Raw genomic sequence first — 11,682 nt, forward strand, 5'->3', positions numbered from 1 at the left:
TTCTGGGTTAGCGGAGTCTGTAACCTGAAGCGTATGTAACCTGAAGCGTATGTAACCTGAGGTACCACTGTAGTTGCTTTGGAAGATGATCATCAGGCATCCGCACAACATGACCAGTCCAATAAAGTTGGTGTTGAAGAATCATTGCTTTGACACTGGTGATCTTTGTTCTTCCAGTACACTGGCATTAGTTCGCCTCTCTTCCCAAGTGATAACGTACAATTTTTTTGAGGCACCGTTGATGGAATAATTCAAGGAGTTGAAGATGGCACATAGATTCACCACAGTTGGCTCCTGTGATAAGGAGAATCCTTCTGCTAAATCAGTCGTAAGACCCATCATCATACGACATCCTGTTCTCACAGTGCCTAACCAAATGTGAATGAGAATCCTCCCACATAATCTGAAACAAAAAGTAGTTTTGGCCTTGAACTTGATAAATGACACCTCTGGAAAACGGTTTCAGAAGTATCAGGTTTCCAAATTAGTTTTTGTGGTTAAATATGCCTTTGTATTCATATCTGGCCTCAGTACAATAATGTAGCATTTAGGAATGAAGATGCAGCCCAGAAGCCCAGCACTGGAGGCCAAGATAGAGAAGACCTTGTTACTTCTTCAGGTTCTAACACTTCCAGTCTTCTCCCCTTGATCGTTCATTGTCGTCCCACCATCAATCCCCAGGTTCTGAGCCTTCTTCCCTTGGGGGTTCTCCAGCTTGTTCTTCCACCATTCCTCTGCATCCAGTCCCTGACACAAATTCACTATGAATACATTTTCACCATTCATGATTTATAGGGATGGAAGAGAGATTCACATTCAAGCACCCATCTCCGCATAACTATTTTGCTGGAGATCCATTTTCAAAATTTAAAAGGATATTTAAGAATCAGACGCCATCTTCAGTTTTTGTCTTTAGATGTTCCTTTGTGTTCAGATCAGGCCTCAGTACAATAACGTAGCACTTGGGAATGAAGATGCAGCCCAGAAGCCCAGCACTGGAGGCCAAGATAGAGAAGATCTGCACGGCTACCATGTATTTCCCCTTTGTGCTCAGGTAGGTGGGCACAAAGGACACCCAAACGCTGCAGAAGACCAGCATGCTGAAGGTGATCAGCTTGGTTTCATTGAAGGCTCCAGGCAGGTTCCTGGCTAGGAAAGCCACCATGAAGCAGATGGAGGCCAGGAAGCCCATGTAGCTAAGGGCAGTATAAAACAGGGCAACAGACCCTTCATTGCATTGCAGGATGATCTCTCCAGCCTGGGAGCTCATGTCAGACTCTGGGAATGGGGGTGAGATTCCCAACCAGATGGTACAGATGACAACTTGGACACTGGAGCAGGAAATGATAATGGAGTAGGCCAGATTCTTCCCCAGCAATTTCCCCACTCTGTTCCCTGGTTTTGTGGCCAGGAAGGCCAGCACCACAGTGATGGTTTTTGCCAACAAAGAAGAGACGGCAACTGAGAAGATGATACTGAAGGCCATTTGTTGCAGAAGGCATGTCGCTTTCCTTGGCTGCCCGATGAAGAGGAAGGAGGACAAAAAGGAAAGCAGGAGGGAGACGAGGAGAATATAGGAGAGGTCTCGGTTGTTAGCTTTGACTATGGGAGTTTTTTTGTACTTAATGAAGGTTCCTAACACAAAGCCTGTAGTTAAGAATAAGAAGAGGGAAAAGGAAGCTAGGACGACCCCCAAAGGTTCTTCATAAGCCAGGAAGGTGATAATCTTGTGGACACATTGATCTCTGGCCTTGTTTGGATGTTGATCTTCTGGGCAGCTGGTGCAATGCTCCGCATCTGCAGAAAAACAGGAGTATTATCAATCACGTAGCCCACTGTAACAGTGGCAAGAAAAATTGATGAGATATGTGGAATTGGCCAAGTTGACATATAAACTGCGTGACAAGGACAATCATGACTTTGGAAGAATGGGAACTTTTTACAAACTAAAAAGACAACAAAAATGACTTGGACTCCTTGGCAGGTTTTGAATAAACACCCACAAATTTATTAGTTAAATATATGATAGACAAGGCAAGGATATGTACAATTTTATAATATGCAGAGAACAATATGTGCAAAGAAACCAGAGAGGGGAGCTGAGGGAAGTCCTGGGTGCGGGGGAGAGGGAGGGACGGGTTGGAGGGAAAAAAATAATGTAATTGAATATTTTGATTGATAAGTTGTTATGTTGAAATCATGTACCGCTATACATATATATAGTTCGAGTTTTTGCTCTGGGGAATATGGCAACCCTAGACTAGATGGTCATCTGGGTCCAGCTCTATGATTTTATGAGTCTTTGTCCCCTTGCTCAAGACACTGGTGCCACCCACCTTCCTGAGTGGAGATGGTCCCTTCTGCGCAGGACACGCAGTCATAGCAGCAGAGTGGCTTCCCTTCCTGAACCAGCTTGAGAAATCCGGGGCGACAACTTTCCACGCACCTGGAGGCAGGCAGGGTCTAAGCACAAAGACAGGGGAAACAAGGAAAATGTGTTTTCTATGGAAATGGGGCACAGGGTTGGGGAAGGGCGTTTTACATTTGAAGCTTGTGACTAAGTGTAAGGCCGGAAAACTGTAGCAACTACCTAGGGACGCGGGTGGCGCTGTGGGTTAAACCACAGAGCAAAGGACTTGCCGATCAGAAGGTCGGCGGTTGGAATCCCCGCAACGGGGTGAGCTCCTGTTGCTTGGTCCCTGCTCCTGCCCACCTAGCAGTTTGAAAGCACGTCAAAGTGCAAGTAGATAAATAGGTACTGCTCCGGCGGAAAGGTAAACGGTGTTTCCGTGCGCTGCTCTGGTTCGCCAGAAGCGGCTTAGTCATGCTGGCCACATAACCCGGAAGCTGTACACTGCCAGTAAAACGAGATGAGCGCCGCAACCCCAGAGTCGGTCACGACTGGACCTAATGGTCAGGGGTCCCTTTACCTTTACCTAGGTACCAGAGGCCCATGTAGATTCAGTAGCATAGAGTATCTAGTTCCAATTCTGGCAGGTTCACTAGTTCACTAGAAAGCAAAAACATGGTTGCAGAGATGGTCTGATAACCCGTCTTCAAGAAAGGCCCATCAGACCAGCACTGCCAAGCGTCTTCCTGACCAACATCAGATCTCTCGTCCATAAAATTGATGAATAACAGTTACTGATGGTGGCAAGCAAGCTTCTTTGTGATAGCTGTATGATAATTATTACAGAAACTTGGCTACATTCAGCAGTACCGGATGCAGCAGTAGAGCTGATAAATCGATTAATTTATCGCTCTGATAGAAACAGTGATTCTGGTAAAGCTAGGGGCAGAGGAGTCTATATTTACATACACAATGGTTGGTGCGTTAACAGCAAAGTAGCTTACACGTATTGCTCCCCAGATGTAGAATTGATGGCAGTTACATGTCGGCCATTTTATCTGTCTAGAGAATTAACTGTCATAATTATTATAGCCGTTTATATTCCACCTGATGCTAATGTCAGTGTGGCACTTTCTAAGCTATATGATGTCATCTCTAGGCAGCAGCAAATCCACCCAGAAGGGCGCCCTTGTTGTGGCAGGGGACTTCTGTAATCTCATTGTATACAAGTTGTACAAGTGACAATAAAGTATTTCATAATTTTGCCATCACTGTATCACAGCAGTGGACACCTGGGCGCATTCAGTAAAAACATGTTTTAAAAACAACATCATTCTTTATTTTTTAAAAATAGGAGTCTTGGGTGGCACATAAAATTTAAATAAATAATTTGGTGGGGAAGTTCCTTACCCCAACCAGCCTTTCTCTGAAGCAGAGCTGGGAGAGAGGCTTTCTTGAAATTATAGACTACTTTCAAAGTTTCAGGGATGGTTAAATTTCCTCGAAGGGTTTGGATGAGGAGGTCATCTCTCATCCAAGCACACAAATCTACCGCAGCCTTTCTGGAAGTTGCTGGGAAATGGCCAGTTCAATGTGGCTTCTCATGCTCATGAGCATTTCAGAAAAAGGGCTAAAAGCATAATTCGGTCAAGATAATGAGGGCTTTTAATCGTTTAAATATGGCAGAGGGTGGGGGAAGTTTTGGCCAACTCATTTAGCAGCTAGACTGGTGACTGGGAGTGGCCACCAAGACCATATAACACCAGTCCTGAAAGACCTACATTGGCTCCTGGTACATTTCCGAGCACAATTCAAAGTGTTGGTGCAACACACAATTTTACAGCGACCCACCATGAGATGTTCAATAAATGCTGAGCTTTGTTGTTGGCAGGTGTTTGGGAAATGCAATAGAACGAAAGATGATTTCCCCCACCTGGTTGAGCCATTTGGGCCAAACAATGGCATCCTGATCAATTGTGAACTGTACGTCTGGGGATCCTCTCTTGATACTCCCAAACTTGACCCTGAGGATGGACTTATTGGGAAACACCACCCAGTTTACAATGTCCAGGTCAGCTGCCAGTTCCCCGTTCTCATCCAAATACACTCCGTCCATGGAAGAATTGTAAAACTCAGCGTTTCCCAGGAAAGGGTGGAGCTAGAAGGGAAAGAAAACAGCAGCATTTAGGACATGGGAAAGAACACTGACTATCCAGCTCTGCCCGTTTCATGCCTGGCTCTCCTCTTATTTGGGGCTTAGTTAATGTTATGTACTGAAGTTCTCACCCTGAGCCAGCAGGGGGATACTGTAGATAGTTTTCACTCAGGTCCACATATGCAAATAGGGGATTGAAAGTGACGTTCAGTGATTGGCTAGTTACAGAAAGTTGCTACTGTAGCATGGAGCTCTATAGTGTACTGGATCTCTATATAAGTAGGCTGGCTGAACCCTTCAGTTCAGTTCTGTTCTGGCCTGTGAATAAACAAGAGCTGTTTTGAAGAATCGCTGTGTCGTCTGATATGTTCACCCACAACTTAACAGTTAAGGCTCAAGTAGTTGTGTGTGTTAAACAGTTTGTCTCCTGAATGAAGCACAAGAACTCAGATGCTGATTCTTTCCAAAAGCTTTCCCCCCCCAGTCGCCCTCTGCCACTGTTTATTTTATTTTTTATTTTTTATAATTTCATTTTGACAAATTAATAATCATAAATAAATAAGAATAAAAATGTGCATCCCACCACCGAGACCATTCCATTGTAACTATCCAACCTCCCAAAATTTCAACATCTCTTGCTACCCCTTTCCGTTTTGACAGTACAAATTCTACAAACACCTTTTGTATCTCCTCAAAATAATTTCTCCTGCATGTCCCCCATCTTACCTTAATGACACATGTTAATTTATCATTAATAGCTTTATTCCACACCTCTCTATACCATTCTTCCATTTTATATTCCGCTTGCCCCTTCCACTTCCTAGCTACAATAATTCGTGCAGCTGTCAATAAATTTGTGAGCAAGTCCTTCATAGCCTGCGAACCTTCCACCCCATCGTAAATTGATAATAATGCTACGTCTGGACTTTGGGTCAGCTTTAACCCAGTGATTTCTGTTATCTCCTTAAACACCCTTTGCCAGAAAAATTGTACATATTTACACCTCCACCACATGTGAGCATAATTCCCTGTTTCCTGGCACCCCCTCCAATCCCAAAAGCTTCAGTGCTCAAATAAGTATAGTACATATACAACTCAGCAAAGGCACAGCAGACAATACATATCTCTACTCAAGGCATGGCTATACAAAGACACATCATGTGACATGGTTAGCCAGTGGAAGATGCTGATCCAACAGGGATATGCCCCTTTCATTCCTGTTATACAGGAATGGGGCTGGCACAACTTAGTGCAGGACACTGAATACAGGTCCAGCAACACAAACACAGTCCCCTGGACAAAGGCTGGGACTTAGTGGAGCTCAGTAGGTGCCAAAATAATACCCTGGTGTCACAGAGCAAGCTGGTCAGTGAATCACACAGTTCAAAGCTGGAGTTAACTCTTTATATTAGCAAAACATGGTCTTCACAGGCTTTTCTGAGTTTCATGCCAAATGAGCACAGCAGCTCATGCACTGTAAGTTCTTACTCAATGTAACCAGTTGCCGAGACTAAAAGTCCCAACCTCCCCACAGCCTCTTCTCTAGGGTTTCTTCCGAGCAATCAGAGACTGTGCCAGCAAGCAGCTTGCCTTTGCTCCTCCCGTTTCATACCTCTTCTGGTTCTGGGAGTCAGGGGAGCCTGTTGCAGCAGGAGGGGGAGACTCCCTGGCTTCCTCACCAGACAGATTCATCTCTCCCTCTTCTCCAGCCTCCGCTTCTGCCTCTGATTCTGGGCTTCTCTCTGCCACAGACTCCCCGTGCTCACTAAGCCTTGTTGCCCCTTCAGCTTCTGACATCTCCTCTTCCCGGTCTTCTCCCTATGACATCTTCTCCCTGTAACTACCCATCATTGTCCCACCACCAATCCCCAGGCTCTGAGTTTTCTGCCCTTGGTGGTTCCTCCTACCACCTTATCCTACTCTGGCCATTCCTGAGGTCAGTGTATGGGGCATGGAGAAGGGCCAGTTCAGGATGTTTCCACAATGGGTTTGCAAAATTCCCCCTTCTGACACTATTTCACATGTTCTTTGTCAATTCTGGAATGGTTACACTCTATTGTCAGGTTTGGCAGAGATGTCTGTGGTGGGAAAAGGAAATACCTGCCATGACTGTAGCTTTTGAACTTCCAGACTGGCCATCACCCTCCTGTTTGACCTAGAGGAATATGCCGCATTTAAGGCAGATGCCACAGTTTGGATGGCGTTGTAAATCCTGTAGCTGTCTAGAGAGAGGATTCTTTCCAGATCATCTTGAGGCAACATCTCCAGTTTCTCTCTCTCTCTGCATCTTGTCCAGCCTTTCACTGACAAGGCATGCTTTAAATATGAACAATTAAAGGCATATTTCCAAAACTTACTGATAGCGGAGAAAAAGGGAAGAGAGTCATCATATTGTGCCCATTTATTCGTCGCAAGGAAGAAAGAAAATATACCATGGATGTGTTGGAAAGATAAACCTCTGTATGTTAACTCGAAGGAAATGTCCCACGTAATAGTTGTGATCAAGACTTTCCCTGCAGTGGGTTTTAACAACCGGTGGAATATTTTTTCTGCATGTACCACTCCTCCTACAAAATAAGATGTTTCTACATAGTAAAAAAATACGTTGACTTGTCTCCACTTTTCGAATGGAAGAATATCAGTCATATAATTTGTATTGACTTGTGGAATGCTGTGTGAGATGGCAACACAAATGCCATTCTGGGTGAGCAAAGGCATCAGATTCTTCATGAACCTCTCTCCGTTGTCGGTGTCTTGAGTAAGAAGGCCAATGAACGTCCATCTGAAGTGATGGAGCAGCTTGACAATCCCTGGGTACAGGGCTTCTTCTTTGGGGACCATCGGGTAGAGAAAAGGGAACTGTCTCTTGTCATTCATCACATGAGAGACAAAAGCGTAATTGATCTGGCAAGAAAAGGAAGATTTATTTTGAAATTATGAAAAGCCGATATGAGTAGCAATGATCGTGTGAGAAAAGAAAGGCATGTGTTGGTCCTTATAAAATCAAAGGTCTGTCTCCAATCTCACATAACTTCCACCCCACCCAATTTTTGAGTTCTCTGGAATTGGGCTCAGTCAGAAAATAATAATAATAATAATAATAATAATAATAATAATAATAATAATAATAATAATAATAATAATAATAATAATTTATTATTTATACCCCACCCATCTGGCTGGGTTTCCCTGGCCACTCTGGGCAGCTTCCAGCAGAATATTAAAATACAGTAGTCTATTAAACATTAAAAGCTTCCCTAAACAGGGTTGCCTTCAGAAGTCTTTTAAAAGTCTGGTAGTTGTTTTTCTCTTTGACATCTGGTGGAAGGACATTCCGCAGGGTGTGTGTGCCACTACCGAGAAGGCCCTCTCCCTGGTTCCCTGTAACTTGGCTTCTCGCAGTGAGGGAACTGCCAGAAGGCCCTTGGCACTGGACCTCAGTGTCCAGGCAGAACGATGGGGGTGGAGACACTCCTTCAGGTATACTGGGCCAACTTTGAATTGTGCTCGAAAATGTACTGGGAGCCAGTGTAGGTCTTTCAAGACCGGTGTTATGTGGTCTTGGCGGCCGCTCCCAGTCACCAGTCTAGCTGCTACACCCCTCTCCATCCCTACCTGTGGGATGTTATAGATGCTCAACATTCGTGAAATCTGGATGGAGTTTGGAGAGTCGGCACCTTCGAGAACAGTTAGCAGATTATTCTGCCCTCCACAGCTGTAGTTTGGAACATTTGCCTGCCCAGTAGAGAGCAAGTCTACCAAAGCTTCGATTGTCACCCTTCCATCAAAAAAGTTCTGGTTGATGTTGTAGCCCAGAATGATGTTGGGTAAGAGCCTGGGGTTCTGGTTGACCTCTTGAATGGCAAGCAAGAAGCACAGGTATTGCCAGTACTTTGTCCTCCCTCTCCTGCAAAAAAATATACACATAACAGCACCATCCAAGGTCATTTGGTAGAACATGAGACACTTAATCTCAGGGTCGTGAGATGGAGCCCAATGTTGGGCAAAAGATTCCTGCATTGCTGGGGGTTAATCCCTTGCAACTCTACAATTCTATGATCCTGCAATCAGTGAGTATATCAGATTCATCTTTGCCTCCCCCCGCCCAAGTTTTTATGGATAAATTCTGGATTCGGTTTGGAGAGCTTTTGCTAACACTGCTCCTTACTTAACGCTGAGTGGGAGGTGGGAGAGCCTTGTTCAATCCACAGGCATTTTCCCCTTTGGAAAACAAAACTTATTAGTATAACAGCAGATAAAACATTTTAAGCTTTCATTAAATGATAGGTAACATTCAGCGTTAAGCGTCAAGCAGAGACATCACCTTGGCAACAAAGGTCTGTATTAGTTAAAGCCATGGTTTTCCCAGCAGTGATGTATGGAAGTGAGAGCTGGACCATAAAGAAGGCTGATCCCTGAAGAATGGATGCTTTTGAATTATGGTGCTGGAGGAGACTCTTGAGAGTCCCATGGACTGCAAGAAGATCAAACCTCTCCATTCTGAAGGAAATCAGCCCTGAGTGCTCACTGGAAGGCCAGATCCTGAAGCTGAGGCTCCAATACTTTGGCCACCTCATGAGAAGAGAAGACTCGCTGGAAAAGACCCTGATGTTGGGAAAGATGGAGGGCACAAGGAGAAGAGGACGGCAGAGGACGAGATGGTTGGACAGTGTTCTCGAAGCTACCAGCACGAGTTTGAGCAAACTGCGGGAGGCAGTGGAAGACAGGAGTGCCTGGCATGCTCTGGTCCATGGGGTCACGAAGAGTTGGACACGACTAAACAACAACAACAACAACATTCAGCGTCACCTCTCTCCCTCTCCCTCTGTCTTGTGGATTACAGGGAAGAATTGGGATTACTTCATTTGAGTCACAGTGACTTGTGAAGGAATGAATTTTATTATTTCGGTCACAGACCAGTTCCAGCCCACATGCAATATCAAGGAAGTCATAAAACACGATAGGGATACATTTGAATTTGCAATTAGGTATAAGAGGGACAATACAGATATAGCAAGAGTTAAAAAATATATAAATTAAAACTTAGTCACTAACATATAACCTAAGATTATCACTTAAGGCCTTAATCATTATGATAGCACAGCTTGTTCCCTAAGTTTTATGGCAATCACATAGAATTTGGCTACCCTTAATGTGATCTCAGGATCCTTGTCCTCTACCAGGGATTTTAGACACTGAAGTTTGGATTCATTTGGAGATTTTTGCATAGCAGGGGTAATAAATACCGAGTGTATATCCCCGTAGAAATGGCAGCATAACAAGGCACGAGAGTTTCTACCTCCATCAAGCCGCAGGGGCAGACTCGTTCCGCGTATGGTTTACCCTCAAATCTGCCCTGCAATAAGTGAGGGTAAATGACCGTCTGTATTTAGGTATTTGTAATTTTGACAGACAATTTGCTGGGGTAAATCCTCTCCCATTATCTTTTATTGCTGGGTGTTTATTCATCTCGCTCACGTGGCATTGCAGTTCCACATCCCAAATTCGTTGGTGGATTATTGCTCTAGTTTACAGCGACTTGTGCTCTGGATGTTTTCTGAGAATTGGCCCTCTTCACTTGATTTGAAAACTGGGCAGCTTCCAACAAATTCAAACACAATACATCAAACACGAAAAACTTTCCTGATATCTTCAGATGTCTTCTAAGAGTCAAATAGTTGTTTATTTCCTTGACATCTGACGGGAGGGCGTTCCACAGTGCGGGCACCACCACCGAGAAGGCCCTCTGCTGGGATTCATCACAGCTGTAGAAACCACATTCACCTAAACCTCTACCGCATCCTGGAATTTCTGGGTTAAATAAACAAAAGCCAAAAGTAGCTGGAGTCATGTCTGTGTCTGAGACATGTGACTTCATTACAGCTTTTAAATGTTGCAGAGTTACTTATCTTTACAAGGTAATCTCATAGTGACCTACTGTACAACTCTTTGCTTCTTTGGAAATTTACAAACAGCTCATAAGTTGCTGGAGTTTATATTGTGGATCTGGTGCTAATTTACTTCAGAAAAGCTGCAATCGGGGGAACTTTACTTATTTAATAGACAGGGATCATCTGGGTTGGGGGGAGGGGACAGAAAAGGAGAGGGTGCCCTGGCTTTCTCCACTTGCAAAGTCAAGCAAGAACCTCTTTAGGCAGCAGCCTTTTTCTCAAAGTCTCAAAAAGAAAATTGGGCCCTTGTTCTGTAGGTCAAAGCTATGTTTCTCGCCAGGCTGCTCTGCTCTACAACTGAAAAGGGACCTTTCTGTGACAGTGTCCAAATGGCAGGTTAGGCTGTTCATAGAATCATAGAGTTGTAGAGTTGGAAGGGACCTCAAAGGGACCCCGAGGGTCATCTAGTCCAACCCCCTGCAATGCAGGAATCTCAGCGAAAGCATCCCTGACAGGTGGCCCTCCAACCTCTGCCCAGAAACCTCCAAGGAAGGAGATCGTCCTCAACCTCCGAAGGGAGACTGTTCCACTGTCAAACAGCTCTTACTGTCTGAGCGTTTTCCCATATGTCTTGTCGGAATCTCCCTTCCTGCAACTTGAAGCCATGGGTTCGAGTTCCTTGCTGGTTTCCCAGAGTCTCTCCCCAATTACATAACAGAACAGGGATTTAGGGGGAGCAGGAGAAAGCCTGATCATTGGGGGGGCTCGTGAAATTGGTAGCTTGTGGGGCGTCAGCAAACTCATCCCCATAAAATGGCTTACAGGGAAAGGCTGGCTGAGGGAGACTCCTTGAAGGTGTGTGGATGGAAGAATCCTCTTGTGGGAGAGATGACCCCACTGATGATGTGATCTCCTGGCCTGTAATAACCGAATGCACCTATCTTATCACTCTCCAAAGTCAAGTGGCATTTCGCCTTCATCCGGCACTCTGTGTAATTGTGTTGTAGCAGCAACAGCAGCAACAGCCGCAGCATTCCTTGTCTGCTTGGAACAGCCTCCTCCCTTGTTACTGCTCCTTGCAATTAGGAAACAATGAGATGGAGCCAAACGCTTTTTGCAATGGCTTTCCGAGCATTGACCGAGTCACACCAAGACTCGGCATCTGAAGTGGATGGACATCAACCTCAGCACCTGCACAGCCCAATTCCCCGGCCCCAAATCTCAGCCCAAGCTTTTAATGGCATCAAAGGCACCGATGCACCAGTCCTTTCCAGCTCAGACGCAAG

The 11,682-nt window shown here is 44.9% G+C and overlaps 1 protein-coding gene across 1 annotated transcript; it reads right to left on the reverse strand.

The window, feature by feature from the left end:
- Positions 1–886: 886 nt before the first annotated feature.
- LOC308579755 (vomeronasal type-2 receptor 26-like) lies at positions 887–11,062 on the reverse strand (the record flags this gene model as incomplete). Its single annotated transcript, XM_081180689.1, has 7 exons — positions 887–1,797; positions 2,337–2,463; positions 4,284–4,508; positions 6,606–6,821; positions 7,110–7,409; positions 8,121–8,412; positions 11,004–11,062. 7 exons carry the CDS (start codon positions 11,060–11,062, stop codon positions 887–889), a joined length of 2,130 nt encoding a protein of 709 aa, XP_081036815.1.
- Positions 11,063–11,682: the final 620 nt, after the last annotated feature.

This window comes from Podarcis bocagei (genome assembly GCF_964188305.1).
Source record: "Podarcis bocagei genome assembly, chromosome: 2".
In the NCBI taxonomy this organism is placed as follows: Eukaryota; Metazoa; Chordata; class Lepidosauria; order Squamata; family Lacertidae; genus Podarcis; species Podarcis bocagei.